Source organism: Schistocerca piceifrons, chromosome 1 (genome assembly GCF_021461385.2).
Source record: "Schistocerca piceifrons isolate TAMUIC-IGC-003096 chromosome 1, iqSchPice1.1, whole genome shotgun sequence".
In the NCBI taxonomy this organism is placed as follows: domain Eukaryota; kingdom Metazoa; phylum Arthropoda; class Insecta; order Orthoptera; family Acrididae; genus Schistocerca; species Schistocerca piceifrons.
Window position 1 is genome coordinate 514,501,052 of NC_060138.1, and position 21,683 is coordinate 514,522,734.

The window sequence follows — 21,683 nt, forward strand, 5'->3', positions numbered from 1 at the left end:
CTTTTTCATCTCCCAGTACCTACTGCAACCTACATCCTTCTGAATCTGCTTAGCGTATTCATCTCGTGGTCTCCCTCTACGATTTTTACCCTCCACGCTGCCCTCCAGTACTAAATTGGTGATCCCTTGATGCCTCAGAACATGTCCTACCAACCGATCCCTTCTTCTGGTCAAGTTGTGCCACAAACTTCTCTTCTCCCCAATCCTATTCAATACTTCCTCATTAGTTATGTGATCTACCCATCTAATCTTCAGCATTCTTCTGTAGCACCACATTTCGAAAGCTTCTATTCTCTTCTTGTCCAAACTATTTATCGTCCATGTTTCACTTCCATACATGGCTACACTCCATACGAATACTTTCAGAAATGACTTCCTGACACTTAAATCAATACTGGATGTTAACAAATTTCTCTTCTTCAGAAACGCTTTCCTTGCCATTGCCAGCCTACATTTTATATCCTCTCTACTTCAACCATCATCAGTTATTTTGCTCCCCAAATAGCAAAACTCCTTTACTACTTTAAGTGCCTCATTTCCTAATCTAATTCCCTCAGCATCACCCGACTTAATTAGACTACATTCCATTATCCTTGTTTTGCTTTTGTTGATGTTCATCTTATATCCTCCTTTCAAGACACTGTCCATTCCATTCAACTGCTCTTGCAAGTCCTTTGCTGTCTCTGACAGAATTACAATGTCATCGGCGAACCTCAAAGTTTTTATTTCTTCTTCATGAGTTTTAATACCTACTCCGAATTTTTCTTTTGTTTCCTTTACTGCTTGCTCAATATACAGATTGAACAACATCGGGGAGAGGCTACAACCCTCTCGTACTCCCTTCCCAACCACTGCTTCCCTTTCATGTCCCTCGACTCTTATAACTGCCATCTGGTTTCTGTACAAATTGTAAATAGCCTTTCGCTCCCTGTATTTTACCCCTGCCACCTTTAGAATTTGAAAGAGAGTATTCCAGTCAACACTGTCAAAAGCTTTCTGTAAGTCTACAAATGCTAGAAATGTAGGTTTGCCTTTCCTTAATCTTTCTTCTAAGATAAGTCGTAAGGTCAGGATTGCCTCACGTGTTCCAGTGTTTCTACGGAATCCAAACTGATCTTCCCCGAGGTTGGCTTCTACTAGTTTTTCCATTCGTCTGTAAAGAATTCGTGTTAGTATTTTGCAGCTGTGACTTATTAAGCTGATAGTTCGGTAATTTTCACATCTGTCAACACCTGCTTTCTTTGGGATTGGAATTATTATATTCTTCTTGAAGTCTGAGGGTATTTCGCCTGTTTCATACATCTTGCTCACCAGATGGTAGAGTTTTGTCAGGACTGGCTCTCCCACGGCCGTCAGTAGTTCCAATGGAATATTGTCTACTCCGGGGGCCTTGTTTCGACTCAGGTCTTTCAGTGCTCTGTCAAACTCTTCACGCAGTATCATATCTCCCATTTCATCTTCATCTACATCCTCTTCCATTTCCATAATATTGTCCTCAAGTACATCGCCCTTGTATAGACCCTCTATATACTCCTTACACCTTTCTGCTTTCCCTTCTTTGCTTAGAACTGGGTTTCCATATGAGGTCTTGATATTCATACAAGTCGTTCTCTTATCTCCAAAGGTCTCTTTAATTTTCCTGTAGGCGGTATCTATCTTACCCCTAGTGAGATAGGCCTCTACATCCTTACATTTGTCCTCTAGCCATCCCTGCTTAGCCATTTTGCACTTCCTGTCGATCTCATTTTTGAGACGTTTGTATTCCTTTTTGCCTGTTTCACTTACTGCATTTTTATATTTTCTCCTTTCATCAATTAAATTCAATATTTCTTCTGTTACCCAAGGATTTCTACTAGCCCTCGTCTTTTTACCTACTTGATCCTCTGCTGCCTTCACTACTTCATCCCTCAAAGCTACCCATTCTTCTTCTACTGTATTTATTTCCCCCATTCCTGTCAATTGCTCCCTTATGCTCTCCCTGAATCTCTGTACTACCTCTGGTTCTTTTAGTTTATCCAGGTCCCATCTCCTTAGATTCCCACCTTTTTGCAGTTTCTTCAGTTTTAATCTACAGGTCATAACCAATAGATTGTGGTCAGAGTCCACATCTGCCCCTGGAAATGTCTTACAGTTTAAAACCTGGTTCCTAAATCTCTGTCTTACCATTATATAATCTATTTGATACCTTTTAGTATCTCCAGGGTTCTTCCATGTATACAACCTTCTTTCATGATTCTTAAACCAAGAGTTAGTTATGATTATGTTGTGCTCTGTGCAAAATTCGACCAGGCGGCTTCCTCTTTCATTTCTGTCCCCCAATCCATATTCACCTACTATGTTCCCTTCTCTCCCTTTTCCTACACTCGAATTCCAGTCACCCATGACTATTAAATTTTCGTCTCCCTTCACAATCTGAATAATTTCTTTTATTTCATCATACATTTCTTCAATTTCTTCGTCATCTGCAGAGCTAGTTGGCATATAAACTTGTACTACTGTAGTAGGTGTGGGCTTCGTATCTATCTTGGCCACAATAATGCGTTCACTATGCTGTTTGTAGTAGCTTACCCGCATTCCTATTTTCCTATTCATTATTAAACCTACTCCTGCATTACCCCTATTTGATTTTGTGTTTATAACCCTATAGTCACCTGACCAGAAGTCTTGTTCCTCCTGCCACCGAACTTCACTAATCTAATGTAAGTGTCATGTTCTGTGGCGATGCCAATAGTGACTCATTGCCTCCTTATGTTATATATAAAGGAGAGCATTTATGGAGTAAGTGGACTGAAAACAGCCCTGAAGGGGCACAATATAACAGCACAAAACAAGGATGGATTAATGGTGCAACTTTTCAGGATTGGTTTTCAACTCATCTACTTCCTGTTCTAAAAAAAAGAAAAGGACATTTTGCCAAGATTGTTAAAAAGGCCTTTAACAGAATAGAGTTGAATGTACAGGATAATCTTTTGGCTGGATTCAAAAATGCTGGAATCTAGCCGATCAGCAAAGAAGAGATTGTCAAGTGATTGCCATCATGCTTCTGTTAACCTTGATTCAATAGGACAAACATTTATCAAACATCTTCAGGAAAACAGACAAGAAGTTGTTCAGCCGTGAACAACAAAATGTCGAAAATTGGAAGTCCCTGCAGAAAAAAGTATATCTTTAATTGAAATCCTTCAGTACCAACAAAAACAGTAGAATGAAATAGACAAAAAAAAGAAAGGAAAGGAAGCTTTGAACAACAAGAAAAAATTGAAAAGGAAAAGATTCCCAGGGTTGGTGCTCTCTGTGGCAGAGACGGAAGTGACAGTGGACTGTATGGCACCGACTAAGAAATTTTGGAAGTGGCCCCAAGAAAAGAATATGTTATTTTATCAGTGGTGTGACATTGTAAAAGTTATTCAGCCACCAAAGCTCATAAAAAGAGGCCTTAAGGTTGATTACATTTAAACACAAAAATTCCTTTTTTGAAAGAACTTTTAAAACTTTTTTTTTTTTTTTACACATTGACCTACCTATGTATTTTTAACTTGGTGTAAAATATTACTATAATCGTTAAATAATTGTTTTTAAATACCCAGGTCTTTCTTTGTCACTTGCCTTTATACCACACTTTTTCTATTGAAAAACTGCCTTGGCCCAAAACTAAAAAATTAAAAGAAATGGAAAAAAATTTAGTGCAAAAGGTGTGCAGCATCTAAAATATAAGTTGTTATAGTTGTATAAAAAGGTTATCAGAACTTAAAATAAGTAAAAAATGATTTGTTTGAAGAGTAAATTGTATGAAATTGTTCAAAAGTGGGCCAAAGTAGCCTGTGTTCACAGGGAGTGTAAATTTAAGTGCAGTTGTGGCATCTTTTATAGTGACATGATGATCCGTGATGTGATCACATACAATGTTTCTCATAGCAGAATTAGAGAACAGATTCTCAAGTACTCAGATCCTTCACTCCGTCAAGTGTTGCAAATATTAGAACAATTCAATTCTGGTGCCATAGCTGCCAATAAATTTGACCAGGTCCCGATTTGTCGGGTCGAGTCGCATCTTGCTCTCGACCACCCCAATCAGCCGCGAAAACGAGCATGCACACAGACATGCAGACAGCCAAGTAAACAAGTGTAAGTCTATATAGTGAAGTCTTGCCCTCTCTGTTTTGCTCGCTATAAGTGGGAACATTGCCCATCGCAAAATGCGACATGTTACTCCCTTCGAAAGTAAGGCCATGTCCAGTCAGTTTGCTTGCAATGGCAAAAGCACACAATCCTGCCCACTCTCGCCATAACAGGTCTCATGCACATTTTGTGAATACAGCATTTTTAAAACTGACTGCAGGTTCTGGCAGGAATTCAAGTAAGGTTGTGCCCTCATCTTGCCCCAGTGCAGTGCGACCCCATTCCAACAAACTATTTGTAACACAACGAATTGCTGGGCTCTATGTTGAATTTCAATTGGATGCAGGTGCTTCTGTAACTCTGCCTAATTGTGCCATGGATGAACAGTTAGGCTCGAGGCACCTGGCAAAATCTGGCACACACTACAAACAACAAACAGGAAATCCCAGTTCTTGGACAGTGTAGTTTGCATGCCATTTACAAATCTCACACTAGGGCACTGAAGTTTACTGCATTGGGGAGACAGTGAAAATATTTTTGGCTTAGATTCATTTAACTAATAAATTTAACAGTTACTTTTCACATACAGCATACACCTGATTACTAAATATTACAGCTCTCAGACAGACAGGCACACAGTAATACATGACATTCTAACTCAAATATTTATTCAAGAACTCTATTCTTCTCTCCCATAACACCTGAGGAATTATTTATGATAACAAAAAGATTACCCAATAAATATTTAGCAGTTATTGATGAAATACCAGATATTATCATCAATGCAAGTGCAGTATTTATGACAGAACCATTAATAGTTATTTTCAATTCATCATTCATGAGTGGCATATTCTTGGAAAATCTGAAAATGGCAAAAGTAACACCACTGTACAAGAAAGGAGACAAATATGATGCTGCAAACTTTAGGCCTGTATCAGTACTGTCAGGCTTTGGCAAGGTTCTTGAAAAACTGTTTCTTAGGAGACTAACAGCCTTCCTAAATAAGAAATGATAATAAGAATTCACAACAAGGATTCAGAACTGGCAGATCAATCAGTCAGCTATTTTTACCTTCCTAGATAAAATTCTAATTGCAGTATACAATAAGCAACATATTTCTGGCATATTCCTTGATCTTAGTAGAGCTTTCGATGTAACTGATCATGATATCATGTTGCAGAAGCTAAGAATTTATGTAATATGATGCCTACCAGATAGGCGGATCCAGTCTTACCTGCATGATTGTCAACAGATCACTCAAATAAAATACAAAGATATAAAAATGCACAAAATTCTAATTTTTATAGTGAAGCACAAAAATATCAGGTATGGAGTTTCTCAAGCATCAGTCTTTGGGCCCATCGCCTATGAGAAAAATTAACTGAAGGAACAGCAGTAATTTTTGCAGACAACAAGTACTCTAATTAAGTCATGTGGTGAAGACAGCCTACAAAAGACAGCTGCAGATGTAATCCAAGGGTTAACACAGTCATTCAACACAAACAAGCTAATAATAAATTCTGAAAAAAAAAAATCAATTTTCACACTTCACAGAAACTGACTGGCAACAGCAATTTTTAACATTGACAAAAAACTGTCTCATCTGCAAATGTAAAAAAAAAAAAAAAAAAAAAAAAAAAAAAATTAGGTTTGCATATCCAGGATAACCTTAACTTGGAGACACAGATGAAGAATATAATGAAAAAGATAAATGCACTTACATATGATGTAAGAATCCCCTCACAGAATACAAGTCATTTGTCAGTGGTCACAATGTATTACAGCAGTATCTATTCATTACTGATCTATGGAATTATCTCTCTCTTTTTTTTTTTTTTTTTGGGGGGGGGGGGGGGGGGGGACTCCATATGTAGCAGAAAAACATTTAAATTAAAAAAGAAAGATTCTTGCAATAACATCACAAGCAAAATACAGAGACTCATGTAGACCAATGTTTAAGAGTCTCAGTATACTTCCCCGTCCTTGTTCATACACCTACAAAGTACTAATCTTCATAAAAGTAAGCATATTTACAGAATAAAATACCTTCAAGCATAATTACGATTTACACTCTTTTGATACTAAACAGAAGCATTACCTGCAGGTCAGTTCAGTAGGTACAAACATTTGTAGGGGAGGAGTGTATCATACTAGCATTATGATATATAGCTACATGCCATCCTTTCTGAAATAAATACAAAATTTACCTAAATTTAAAGTGAAACTAAAAGAGTACCCACTTGGCCACAGCTTCTATTTTGTTTTTGAGTTTTTTGGAGCACCAAGTACATCAAACCTGACTTATCCCATACATTTGTATATACTATGTACTTAACCATGATTTACAGGATCAATAAAGAAATAAAAACACAAATACAAATAAATTCACTTGTTCTGCAACAAAGTAAAAACATCACTTGCAAAGACAGGAAAAATCACCAGCAATTTAAGAAAACTTTCACTGGAAGGAATCTGTAACTTACAATCATCTGAAATTTTACCTGAAACCGGCTACTCCATCATCAATAAGTTTATTAAGAAAAGCCACAATCATCTGTCTAACATATGGTTGTCGATGGTCCAAATCATGCATTCCACTGAGACGACACATTCGAATCTGTTGGATGGAAATTTAGGACTTAGTATTATTTTGTATGTGTCTTGTTGCAATTTCAGTTCCACGTGAAGTGATAGCTTACAGAAAAATAAAATAAATATCCTGAAGGACAATAACAGAAGAAAGTCTGTTCAAAAAACAAATACCCTCATGAATGATCTGAGAGATATTTAAAAAATTCTGTTAACACATATGGGAAAAATTACACAATACTCTTAGGCAGTAGCTGTATTTGTCACAATACTGAATTCATCTAAGTAATATCAGTTTAATGTCCGCCCCTGGTAGCTGAGTGGTCAGTGCGACGGAATGGCATACCTAACGGTCCGGGTTTGATTCCCGGCTGGGTCGGAGATTTTCTCCACTCAGGGACTGAGTGTTGTGTTGTCCTTTTCATCACCATTTCATCCCCGTTGACATGCAAGTTGCCAAAGTGGCGTCAACTCAAAAGACTTCCACCAGGTGAACGGTCAACCCGACGGGAGGCCCTCACCACATGGCATTTACATTTTACGTATCAGCTTAATATTGTTAATGTATGAGGAAAGCACCAAAAATTTTAGGAGTGCCATGGTTCTAAAAACAAATGAAATTTATTTACATTTGATAACTACTTTCTAGTGTTTTACTTGCTGAATGCCATGTAGAGTGTTTGATTTGCTCTAATAGTTTCTCAATTATCAACAATTGAAGCTTTTGTGTGCAGCAAAAAATGAATTTCAGTAGAGGACATTTCTAGGCCATGATTTTCTTACGATTTTAAATGCTTATTGAGCCCTAAACAATGTGAAGATCAGCCTATAAATGCATTTGGTGGAGAATCCTCATCTAAAGCAGCCATTTATAACTGGTACATTGAATTCAAAAAAGATTGGTTTTTGATTAATAATGAATTTCTTGAAGGACACCCTAGAACTGCTGCTACTGATGGAAACATTGTTGAGTTTTAGCAATGCTAAAAGAATACCAATGTACATCTAATGAATTTATGTGGGAAACATTGGGCATTGGTATAAGCCAAATCCAAAATATTTTACATCCATAGTTATTCATGAGGAAACTTTATTGTTCATGGATTCCACTGAGGGGCACAGAAAAACTGAAAAAATTGCAAGGGGACACTTGACGTTTGGTTTGGAATATCATTATGAATTATGAATTTTGGATTCATTGTTATGATCCTGAAAAGAAAAGTCAGTCAGCTCAGTGAGTCTTTTGAACAGAACTACAGTGAATTTGCAGTGCTGGTAAGAAGATGGCTGCTCCTTTTTTTATGTAAAATGGGCCGCATTGTTACTGTGGCATTACACAACAGATGTACCATTCAGTTGACTGGTATATAAAGATCTGTTTACCACAAATGATTGAAAAAGTTCATGAAAAAATACCTTTCCATCACAGTTATGCATCTTCACTTACAGCAAAACTAACAACTGAGTGTCTGAATACCCTAAAGATCAGCACTATGGACCCTCCATTATATTGCCCTGACCTAGCAACTCAAGATTTCTTTTTGTTTCTAAAAATTAAAGATTAGACACATGGAAGCACTATTTCATATAATGAAGCAGAGGAACATTGTAAAATACCTGGTTTCTGAAGTGCATCAAGAAGGATGACATCATTACTTTAAGGACTGGTTTCATCAAAAGCAAACATGTACTGGTATTAAAGGAGAATATTTTGAAAAAACAATAAAATAATGTTAATTTTTAACTAATCCTTGTCTGAGTTTCTAAAAATTTCTGGTATCATTCTCATATATATCATGGTGGTCTGATAAACCTTTTAAATTTTTATTGCCCCTACTTGGTTGGTAACCTTGAATTTTCTAAGGATCATATAAAGAATTTTAACAATGTACAGTGTACAGTTCATTGATTAGAGCCATCTTAATTGATCAGTGCGTCAATTGTGACTGAAGACAGAGAAAATTGAGTTTCATGCTATTATTAAACATTTTTATTTGAAGGATTGGGCTGCCACATATATCAAACCAGAACCAGATGAAGTTGACTTGGGCTCTGCACCATCAGTGGAGACCATTTACCTCCTGGATTAATGAATCTAAACTTGGATGCACAAGCATCCAACTGAGGTCACCTCAAAGGAACCTATTGACAAAATCCTTTATATGGTAATTTGAGAACACCAAATAAAAATTCATGACTGCTGAACTTAAGCATATCAACTGAATGAGTGCTATCCTGCATGGAGAACTGGCCATGAAGATGCTGTCAACCAAGACCACATCTCACTCAACATTTCAACACGATGTCTGGTGATGTTTAATCACAATCAACAGGACTTTTGTGCTGATTTGTGACTTTTGATAAAACCTGGATCTATCATGGTACACTAGAGTCAAAACTGCACCCAAAACAATGGACGAGGGTTGATGAAAGTGCAATGAAGAAAGTAAAGACCATTTTGTCAGCTGATAAGGAGATGGCCACTGTTTTCATTGATTCCCAAGGAATAATCCTCACAAATTACTTGCAAACACCATAACTGGACCCTATTATGCATCATTCTTGGATCATTAGAAACTTTTGTTGACTGGGAAAAGACCAAGGTTGGCATGCAAAACAGTGCTCTTTCACCAGGTTAATACACCATCCCACACATCAGTGATAACAATGGTGAAAGTGCATGAAATGGGCTTTGAAGTGGTTCAACGTCCACCCTGTCATCAAGGTTAGCCACACATGAGTTCTTTCTGTTCCCTAACTTGAAAGTTCAGCTTGCTGGGAAGAAATTTTCATCAAATGAGGAAGGCATACGGTCACTCAACGAGTATTTTTCAGAGTTTGACAGAGATGACAAAGCCAGAGGATCACTGTACCAAGTATATATCCTTCAAAGGAGATTACATCAAGAAGAAAGGTGAGTTATTTATGAAACAAACACTTTTTCAGAAGCTTTTCACCAGACTTATCAAACCATCCTCATACACCACACTATACAATGTTCTATTCCCATTTGTAATGTTTCTGCATATCATTGGTTTCTAATTGCATTATTTTTATTACTTTTGGTGGTTTTCAGGTACTGTACTGACATATTTCAAATTGTACCTGATGCCTTACAATTTATCAATGAAATGTATAACTTATTCAGTTCCATTTAAATCATGTGAATGATAATAGTCATTAAAAGTATCTCAAACATAATATTCATATGCACAGCTCACTACATACGGGGTAATTATAATTAAAGTTAAACTTTCAAACCACTATAGAAATAACACTGCAGGTCAGAATGATGTCAACTTGCGAAGGAATATTACCAGAGAAAGGTGAAAATGTATGGCAGAAGAAAAATAAATAGTTACAAAATGTTTCAATAGAGGGCGCTGTACGCATAATATAATAGTTGTCAACTACAAATGACAAATGAATCACACAACAATGCCTAAGGTGTATGTCTGACACTAAACAAACTGTACTACTCAGTGTGCATGGGTGTACAGGTGTGACACTGTTGGTTATGTAAACCCAACCACCATGGCAAGGTCATATCACATCGAATGGGAAAAACCGGTTTTTCACTGTCCTGAGGCCAAAAACCACATAAAAAACATCAATCAGAACCAGATGGGATTATTAATTTCTGTGTGACTGGCACAAAGCATGTTCAATATGCAGTCCACCATTTCTTGTAACAAGTTGAAATCGAGAAACAGCATGTTCCACAACTGATCAAAGTGTTTCTGGGGTCATGTCCAGAATGTGTTGTGCAATGCATGCCTTCAATGCAGCTAAGTTTGCAATTGGAATGTTGAACACAACATCTTTCAGATAGCCCAACAGCCAAAAGTCACACAGATTAAGATCAGGTGATCAGGACAGCCAGGTTGTAGGGAAATGGCGGCTGATAATTCTAGCATTTCCAAAATGGCACTTCAGCAGCTGCTCAACTGGATTTGCAATGTGGGGAGGAGCGCCATCTTGCATAAAAATGATCCCTTCCACACATCCACACTGTTGGAGAGCTGGAATGGCGTGGTTGAACAAAAGACACTCATAGTGCTTACCAGTGATGGTACAGCTAACAGGACCGGAAGCAGCTCTCTCTTCGAAAAAATATGGCAATGTGATAAATGATGCCATAAACCTGCACCACACAGTGTACTTTTGAGCACGAAGTGGTACTGGTTGATTTGTGTGTGGATTTTCCATTGCCCATATTCAACAGTTCTGTGTATTGACATATCCTGTCAGGTGGAAGTGGGCTTCATCTGCCCACGAAATCTTCTGCAGCCAACCGTTGTCCACTTCCATGTGAGCAAGAAATTCTAAAGCAAAGGTCTCTCTTGCTGGCAGGTCAGCAGGAATAAACTCATGCCCATGGGTAATTTTGAATGGATAGCAAAGAAGGATGTTTTGTAGGATTTTACGCACCACGCTCACAGATATGTCCAATGTTCAGGCAATTTTCCATGAACTACACATTTGCACACCACCATTCATCCCCTCCTGTATTTCTGTGGCTACCGCTTCCACTGATGTTGAATCAATTTGTTTCCTCCCTCTACCAGGTTGCACACCAAAAGAACCTGTCTTTTTGAATTTCTGAATTGTTTTCTCCAGACACATGGCAGTCATCAGACCAATGCCTTTTTTCAAAGCCTTCAGTGTCTGGAACTTCTGCAAAGCAATGTGTGCACAGTCATTCATTCTTGTAATATAGCTTTGCAAGCAAAGCGTGATCCTGCATTGAGACAGTCTTGGTGAATGTCGCAGACACGAAAGGAGAAAAAGCTGTGTACCTGGTGTGTTTATACCAACTGCAATGGGTCATACGCATGACAGGTGTTTTCATTTACATATTTTGACACATACAGTGCCATCTACTGATCGATTTTCACACTATTTTTTTTCTTTTGCCATACATTTTCTGGCTTCTCCATTAATATTCCATTGACATAATTCTGACCAGTGGTATTGTTTCTACAGCGTTTTTAAAGTTTAACTTTAATTACAATCACCCTGTACGTCTCAAAATTTGCTTCTGAATACCCATAAACATGATTTTTTTTGCAGTTTACCAATCACAATTTATTTTCTAAAATGGGAAGTCCTCGGTAGAGTATTAATAACTTAAGGTGTAAAAGGCAACAATCCACCAAGTTGTTGTTGCCACACAAATAAACAAAAATAACAACATTTCTAGCTTTCAGGTGATTCCTTATTCAGAGCTACAGAGTGTACATACTCTCACATGGTGACATTGTCCTGGCTTATTACAGTGTGTTAACACAGTAACTCAACTGAGCTGAGTAGTTGTCAGGTGGAGTGAAGAAGGATGCGGGGGGATGAGTGGACATAAATGAGGTGGGGAGCAGGAAGCAGGAGGAAGGTTAGCTAACAGCTGGGAGGTAGAAGCAGCATCTTTAGCTGCTTTATACACCATTAATTGCTATTTATCCAATACCACAATATTCACTTCTTCAATATTTTCATCTGTAGTTGCTATTTGTAATGCCTTTCAAGTGGATCATGTTTGAGGGAAGTTTGGCAACACTTGAAATCTATCATCATCTTGTTAAAAATAAGGGAGCAGACTCATTATAAACTATCATCAATATTGGCTAATTTTCTTTGGGGATAAACCACCTAAATAAATAATTTTTTGATTACAGGTACTCCTGTTTACCCACAGTCTGGGACCAGTGCCTGGAAACAGTAGCCAAATGTGCATTAGTTGAGCTTGTGTGAATGTGTTTGTGTATTCTGTTTCAGAAGAAGGACTTAGTCTGAAAACTTAAACATTTTAGCACTCTTTTTTGTGGTGCCTCTCTGCAGCTCAAGCCTCCTCTATGTGTGAGCAGCAATCTGTTCTTTCCATGTTTCTGTTGTTAAAACCTAGAATTCCCATTATTTTAAAAATGGAAGATGGACAGTTGGCAGTAGCTAAAAGAGGTTGAGATAGCCATTTCCCATCACAGTTGGGTATCCAAAGACTCCAACCAGTTGACTGCTGCAGGTGTTGAATCTGCAAAATCTTTCCAGGTACCCATGAATCTTCTTTATGGGCAGTCGTGCAACATATGACCCAGTGTTTGTTCCAAAGTACCACAGTGACATTGGTCATTCCCCATTTATGTACTGTTGCTTTGGGTATGGTGTTGCCATTTCTGACAGAGTTAAAGGAATTCTATATTTTTTTGGTTGGTTTCCTCCCAGATATTGGACAGTCAGATCCATTTTACCTATCTTCTAATGACTATGGAAGGACATCCACCAATTTCTCCATTCTTCTCTTCAAGGGCCCCACACCTAAGGCAAGAGAGGGCTGTGCACCTCCCCTCCCCCCCTCCAGGTGTCAGGGAAAGGGAAAAATATAATGTAATCAGGTGTTTTTCTTTTAAGAAAATGATTTAAAATTCAGTATTATGCAAGTTTTTGACAGGGTCAGAACTGGAGCTTTTTTTATGGCTACTTACAAGTTACCATTTGTCTTCCAGAGTATTAAAAATACTCCATATTCTCAGGTCTACACTCCCCCCTCCCCCCTGCAAACTATCATACAGGCACCCTTTCTTCTCTTAGATCATAGCTTTCATGGGCGAGTTGACCATTGTTTATCCACATTGGTTCTCTAGATTTTAGTGGACTGCAAAGTAAATTGTTTAATTTTTCATGAATTGGTAAGGAGCTGGATGCTTTTGGTTTTGTCCATTTATTCTTTAGATATTACTGTTACAATTACCCCTCTATTACAGGTAAAGCGATTGTAAGCATTTCTCTCTGTATGTAATCAAGAAGATATCATAGATTTTTTTTATCTAGGTGTTTGTTGAGGAATAATGTGTGCTAGCTCCACCTGTGGAATGCTTTTTTACAAAATTTCTTAAAGAAGTTGTGTATCTTTTAATCAGGTGGGTAAACTAGAGTACCTTGTAATGACAAAATCCTTTACTTTGGATGCTTTATCTCCAATGAAATTTAATGAATGTTGATGACCTGAATTGGGGCCCAGTGGCCCAGAGAAAGTAGCCCTCCATGTGTGTGTGTGTTAGTTGTGCTTCTGTGAATGTTTGTGTCTTTTTACTGTTTCATATTACCTTATCTGGCATCAATTTAATGTATGTACTTGTAAACTATAATTCTGTAAGTCATTCACTAAATAAATAAACTGGAATATTCAATCCATATTTTCTTATAATATCAAATATACTTACAGGCTTAGCATTTTCTCCATAGTCTGCCAAGGTCATGTTACATGGTTCATGAAAATTACTTGTGTCATACGGCACAGCAGGATACTTTCGAGCTTCTGTGTCAGCAAATGAACCTCCAGATCCTGTTATGTTTCCCCACACTGCAGTCATGTGATTCAGAACTGCATCAACGTAAATACTGCACTTGAAAAAAGAACATTGTGTAAGATTAATCCTTATTGTTTTTTTCAAAATCAATTATCTCTTCATAATTGGAAGAAACAGAATATTAATTATATGCACAATAAGACAGATGGGTAGATAGTCACACACTCAGGGAATGAGAGTAGGGGGAGCAGAGTGTTGTGTGGATGACAGTGATGAGTGCTTGTTTATTGTGGTGCAGGGTTCGTGTTGTTATCGATGAAGGAAAGGAAAAAGTTGAAACCCAGTATTGGCATATAGCCTTCTCTCCTCATAAAGCCCCAAGGGGCCTGCCAAGCTTAATGCCCAATCTAACGGATAGACCAGCATCAGCAGTGTCACAACCCTCACTTCCTAAGACATAACAAACAGATTTGCAATTTAACGCAGGACCCTTGCGCAAAGACTGGTGATCAAAAACTTACACCGCCAACTCTCTTTTCCTTGCTGGCCAAATGTTGGCAAAGAAAATTTAATCCACTACTATAATTCAAAGTGGCTTAGTTGTTTTTCTGTGAATCAGTGCTAAGCACATAGTCCAACAACTATCATAATACACTGGTGTGAAAAACTTAAGGTAAAAAGTAGCTTTCACATGATGTGTCACAGCCAAGTAACATATTTTGATGAAACTTAGACCATATATAGAAAGAAGTGCTACAGTATAGTACAGAAGGTAATTGAATAAAATGCATAATGAGGTGAACGTAAATGCTAAACTGATGTTTAGCGCTTACTTTTTCCAACCCCTTCAGTTCATCTGAGTTATTCTGTGAAAGCTCTAACTGCATTTACTAATGTACATGTCTTGATTAGTTGTAAGCAAGTGCCACACTGGTCACAAGAATAGTACTCTTACAGGTACAAAACATACCATGACTATTTATCTGAGATCCACAATGTTTCAGCAAACTGATTTTATAGAAAACTGCGCTTCTCGGAGGAATCAGCATCATGGAATATTGTTACTAGAATGTAATTGTACATTAACATGATTCAGTGGATTATGTGTGCAACTGTCCTCTCCACAGAATCTACATGATTATAAATGCACATGTGAACATGCACCATTTTTTGGAATTCATGCTTTGTGATGCCCTTGTAAGCATTGGTGCTATGAGCAACATGTAATTTAACATGTAACTCATGACAAAAATGTCTCCTCTGAGCTAAAGTAATTTGACAGATTCTTAGTGCACATTCTACTCTTGCAGACAATTTTCAAGATTCTTCATAGAACAGTGTTTCAGATATTCAGTAGTTTTTTCATTATTGAGAAACGTTATGTGTTAAACATGAAAATGATATTATTTGCTGGCATGGCAATCAACAGTGTCTGCCAACAATATGTAACATGAAACTGTGGCAGTAAACTGCAAGAACTTGGTACCTGTGTCCCTAAACACAAATCCATCATAGTCTCTTACCACAAGTTATGAGCCCTCAACTGACTGTTTTACGTTAGTATTGTGGTGTACTTGGCCTGAGACTTCCAGCTGTCACTTATGCTGTTATCAAATACTGAGAACAACTTCTTGCACAGTTTATAGCCACACATTTTTCTTCATTAATGCCTCACATTTGTACCAGTTTTTTTTCAAAAATTCCAAGAATTCTCATACATTATTATTGAGAATTGGGACTTCAATAAGCAGCTGGAGGAATAATGCAGAATTTCAAGTAATGTTATTAAGAAGGGAAAGAGAAGCTATTAAAATCATAGTTATCAGTTACCAATGGATTCAGAACAAAGTGCCACTGTTTGAAGGACTCCTAATCAACAGTGGAGCTCACATTGTTCTAGAAATATAAAACTAACTAAAAACCAAAATTGCAGCACTGAGATTTTTTGGAATAAATATGAGCACATATTGAAAGGATGCGCTAATGGGAAGTGTGGGTAGTGTATTTTTCCAGTAGACAAGAAACACAAGTCCATCAACATAGGAACTGACACTGCAAGACTGCTTTTTAATGAATCAATATCAAGGGTGAGCATAGACTTGTACTTGAATCCTGCTATTGGCCTTCAGAGTCAACAAAGATATAATGGAAGACTTAGTTCAGTAGTGAGTGTGTTTCCTCGTCATACTCTCATCAATGCAGAAGACTTTGATCATCCCACAGTTAATGCATAAAATTACAGATTTGTAAGTGCTGCCATTACAAGACACCCTACAGAACCATTCCAAGTGATTTCTCTGAAAATTACTTAGAATACATAGTTTAGAAGACCAGTCATGATATAAAAATAGTAAATGTAATGGAAACAATGTATACCTGATCTCTTTGGAAATGTCTACATTGTAATTGGCAGCAGTCATTATGAAGCAGTTCTAGCAGCAATGATTATACAAATTACAAAGGTTGCTAATACAAGAGCGAAATTTTATAGGTTCTGTGAACAAAACCAAATCGCAAGAAATGTGGTATCTTAAACTACAATATCAATGAGTCACAACTGGAATCAGTCAACTCATACAAAAACATAGGTGCAACGATTCATGAAGATATGAATGATTACATAAAAAAAGACAGTCTGGAAGTCTAGTCATGTTATAGAAATACTACATGTAATGGAAACAAAGTAGACGTGACCTCTCTGAAGACATCTACATTGAATATAGCATCAGTGATCATGAAGCTGCTGTAGCAACAATGATTATACAAATTACAAAGGAAACTAGTACAAGTAGAAAGATTTATATGTTCGTTGAACAAAACCAAATCTTGAAAAATGTAGTATGTTAGTCTAAAACAACAGTAAGCCACAACTGGCATCAGTCAACTCAAACAAATACGTAGATGTAACAGTTTGTGCAGATATGAATGATTACATGGGTGTAATTGTATGTAAAACGGGTGGCAAACTTTTTCTCAATGACATAATACTGGCAAAAAAAGCCAGCCTACAAAGGATGTCTCTTGAAAAACACTGTGCAACTCATTTTAGAATGCTGCTCATGTGTGTAGAACTGAGATCAAACTGAACATAGGCAAAGGATTGTACAAATGGTCACAGGCTTGTCTGGTTCATGGAAGACCATCACAGAAATCCTGAAACACCTGAACTGGTAGATACTTCAAGATATACATCAATTGTTTCACAAAAGCCTGCTTACAAAGTTCCAAGATCAGGTTGAGAGTGTCAGTCTGAAACCAGGTCACCTCCTCTTCTATTAATTCATCTTTTAATGCTGATACACTCATTTTGGAACTAATTAACTCCTGTGATTCTTGAGTTTCTCCCGGCGTATTTGATAATCAAAATATCCACGGGTGTACTGCCAGCCTACAGTGTCCAACGGGCACAATATTTCGGCGATCATACATGTCGCCATCATCAGGTGAACTGACGGACTGAGCTCCTGTGAACGTGCCGGCGCGGAGATCAGTACGCTATGGCTGCTCAGGGGGAACTGGGTTCGGTCGCGGCGGCGGCCGATTTAAATACCCTCCGCCCGCGGCGCGCTCACTCCGCCGTCCGCGCCCCGCGCCACGGTCGCGCGGTGGAACAGATTGTGACGGCGTCTGAGATGACGTCGGTGTGATGGCTCTGTCCGCCGTGGTCGTCACAACTATACGATTGCTCGATTTACTCTTGATTAACCCAATCAGTCTTGCTAAGATTATAGCCACAGTCACGGTTTATGAGGTCGTCATTGGTGCGAATTTCGATAGCCTCTCTTACAACGCTGTCCCAGTATCTCGACGTCTGTACCAGAATCCTCGTGCGTTCATACTCCATAGCGTGAATTCCCAACAAGCAATGTTCAGCGACCGCCGACTTGCTCGGATACATCAGTCGAGTGTGCCTCTGGTGTTCACGGCATCGATCCTCGACGGTACGCATCGTCTGACCAATATACGACTTGCCACATTGACACGGAATCTGGTACACGCCGGCCTTTCTCAAACCCAGGTCATCTTTGGCGCTCCCCACCAGTGCACGAGTTTTATTCGGAGGACGAAACACAGTTCCGACCCGGTGTTTCTTCAAAATGCGGGCGATTTTCCCCGAGAGTGCGCCTGTATATGGAATAAACGTAGTGCCTATCTCCTCCCTCGTGATTTTATCCATCTCCACACGTTCTGCTGTAGTGGTTGGGCGGAGAGCACGTTGAATCTGCCATTCTGAGTACCCATTTTTTCGAAATACGGTTCTCAGATGTTCCAATTCCTGGGGTAGACTCTCTGCGTCAGAGATAGTGCGCGCTCTATGTACTAGAGTTTTAAGTACCCCATTCCTCTGTGAAGGGTGGTGGCAGCTGTCTGCGTGCAAATACAGATCAGTGTGCGTTGTCTTCCAATACACCCCATGACCTAGGGTGCCGTCAGCCCTTCTCTTGACCAAGACGTCAAGGAAAGGTAATTTACTCTCCGTTTCAGTCTCCATAGTGAATTTGATGTTGGGGTGTATGGAATTTAGATGTGTAAGGAAGTCAACGAACTTATCCATACCATGTGGCCAGACGACGAACGTGTCGTCCACGTAACGGAAAAAGCAAGTAGGTTTCCATTCGGATGACGACAGGGCTTCCTTCTCGAAGTTCTCCATGTACAAATTCGCTACCACCGGTGAGAGTGGGCTACCCATGGCGACTCCCTCCGTCTGTTCGTAGTATTCTCCATCAAAAAGAAAATACGTGGAAGTCAAGACATGCCTAAAAAGTTCAGTGGTCTTCTCGTCAAACTTCTGACTAATCAATTCTAGTGACTCTCGCAGGTGTGCTCTCGTGAACAAGGAAACGACGTCAAAACTCACCATGATATCTGACTCATCCAACCTGAAGCTATCAAGGTGTTTAACAAAATCCACGGAATTACGGATGTGATGAGGGCATTTACCCATTTTGTGGCGGTGTTCGTAGCGACAAACACTTGGCTGTAGAAATGGCTTACGAAGTCACCGCCACACTTTTAATAGCGGGCCGACCGGTCCGCTGGAACAGTAAACAGAAAGATGAAACCCCAAACACTCTGATTAAATAAGTCGGTACTTATCTTTATTCATGAAGATACAGAAACACAGTAGTGAACTCTGTGTCTACAGAAATCTGTCTAGTTCGAGTCGGAGCGGCTAGGTCAGCGTCGGCTGACGACAAACAACAACTCTGCTGCGATGAACACACAACTGACTAGCAAGTACACAATTCGGTGGCGAGTATACAACTGAGCGGCGAATACAGAACTGTCCTAGCGCTCGCGACTCCAGCGCTTAAGAAGCCAGAAGCCAGCGGTGGCGCGCGTAGACTTGCGGCGATTTCCTCTCTCGCTGGCGCTGCTTATGCGGACGGCGTCCGAACTTTGATGCTGCCAACCTTTTGGCAGCGGGCTCGGGTGGCATTACTGGCTAGGACATAACAACCCACATAAGGACTTAATATTACCGTCAGGTATTTGGCCAACAAATATGTAGGTGCCCTGATGTTGCTGACAATGGGGCGAAATGGTACCCCCTCTTTGTGAACCTTCGGGTGTCCATATAGTCTAGGCGGTACCGGACCTTGGGGTAACAATTTCTTAGTGTCACCCTCCGGTAAATCTGCGTCCTTGAGAAGCGACCTCGTCTTGTTCTCGATCTTCTTTGTAGGGTCAACGCTGGTCTTCCGGTAGGAATCGTCATTTAGCAGGCTCTGCATCTTATCAGTGTAGTCCTTATGGGAGACCACAACTGTAGCATTGCCTTTGTCAGCCGGTAAGACAATTTCAGAGCGCTCCCTCAGATCGCGAATGGCCGCCCTCTCTTTACTGGTGATATTTGACTTCATCGGCTTGGATTTCGTCAACGCACGACAAGTTTCACGACGTATTTCCTCAGCTGATTCAGGCGGAAGTCGAGCTGCAACCTGTTCAACAGCACTAACAATTTCTGCGACCGGAGTGAACTTGGGGGTGGGAGCGAACTTTCTGCAAAACCGAGACCGCATCATAACTCAACACCATGCCACTCAAATTGATGACAGTCTTTCACGGAACCTGCAGAGATGGTTTGTCAAGGAGACGTGAGAACTTAGCTGTTTGACGTCCCGTTGCCTTCTTATGGGCGGAATCAGTTGCAACCCAGGTGACACCATCAATCCAATCCCAGGAAAAAGAAGTGAAATTACTAGCCAGTTGCAAAAGTAGTTTGAGTAATTCCTGTGAGATAAACTCAAGGCTCCGGCGGGTGAATTGCACTCTCTCACGTACCAATGCGAGGCTGGCTCGTTTCTTGATTCTCTTAGCTGCTGCAGAATCGCTGGCCACTACATTCTCCCATCCTTCGGATAGCATACGAAACCCGTGGCGGAAGAACTGGGCGTCTTTTGTGGGGATCTATGAATCGATTCAATTTTGCACTTGTTCATATGATCGGAAGTGCTGGTCAGCCAAACTGTATACCTTAGCAAAATTTGGAACAACATTCTCGGAGTGACATCTCTTTAGAAAGGCAAGAGTACTTAGCAAACGACATCTACGGTGGCGCAACTTTTCAAATTTCTTCATGCTGCGGTACATCTCCTCCCCGTAAAGGTGTATGATGTGATTCTTGAGTTTCTCCCGGCCTATTTGATAATCAGTATATATATTTTCTGCTTTAACATGAAGAAATCTGTGGCTGTGGGTCTTAAAATGCTGGGTAAGACCAATAGTAAGGGAGCTATTAGTGGACGAACGAGCAGAGAATGTTTTCAACGCCTTAAGAACGGTGATTTTGATGTCGAAGACCGGCATGGCGGAGCAAGACAGAACGTTTTCGTAGCTACTGAGACAAACGAAGACAGTCACAGGACATCATTATCGAAAGCAACTGACGCGTTAGAGCCCAGCACTGAAACACAAACTGCCACAATAGAGCGATAGACACGTAAAGGTAATTTTGCAGCAGGTCAGTGTTCGACCCCATGTCGCAAAACCCATCAAAATACACATGGAAACATTGAAATGAGAAGTCCTGTCCCTCCCGCAGTATTCTCTGTACGTTGCTCTCTCTGACTACCACCTTTTTCGATCACTGGTATACAGTTTGGCTGACCAGCACTTCCAATCATATGAACAAGTGCAAAATTGAATCGATTCATAGATCCCTACAAAAGACGCCCAGTTCTTCCGCCACGGGTTTCGTATGCTATCCGAAGGATGGGAGAATGTGGTGGCCAGCGATGGGCAACACTAAGAATCACAATTTTTTGTATGTTTTTCACAATAAAGCCACGAACTTCGAGGAAAAACGGTGGAAGCAAAGTTGTAGACCTAGTAGTAACAGGTGAAAAGCCGTAGCATAGAGGACAAAATATGTTTGAGCAGCATATATAGCATAAAAAACAAAGTTCAGTTACAGTGTTAATTCAAGAATTTGTCAATAATAACATTATGCCGTGGACGCAAGACATCCTTGGGACTCAGTAATTGATGCAACCTAACCTGTGTATGTCTCTGCACATACCCAGCGAGGTGGCGCAGTGGTTAGCACACTGGGCTCGCATACGGGAGGACGACGATTCAAGCCCGCGTCCGACCATCCTGATTCCTGATTTAGGTTTTCCTTGATTTCCCTAAATCGCTTCAGGCAGATGCCGAGATGGTTCCTTTGAA

The 21,683-nt window shown here is 39.6% G+C and overlaps 1 protein-coding gene across 1 annotated transcript in view; it reads right to left on the bottom strand.

The window, feature by feature from the left end:
• Window positions 1-21,683, bottom strand: part of LOC124743685 (alpha-amylase 2-like) — a 144,847-nt gene that overhangs the window by 76,417 nt on the left and 46,747 nt on the right. The window contains exons 4-5 of the mRNA XM_047248888.1: window positions 13,923-14,100; window positions 6,621-6,736 (exon numbers count right to left, since the gene is read on the bottom strand). Coding sequence (XP_047104844.1) covers window positions 6,621-6,736; window positions 13,923-14,100 — 294 coding nt within the window. The remainder of the gene's footprint in view (window positions 1-6,620; window positions 6,737-13,922; window positions 14,101-21,683) is intronic.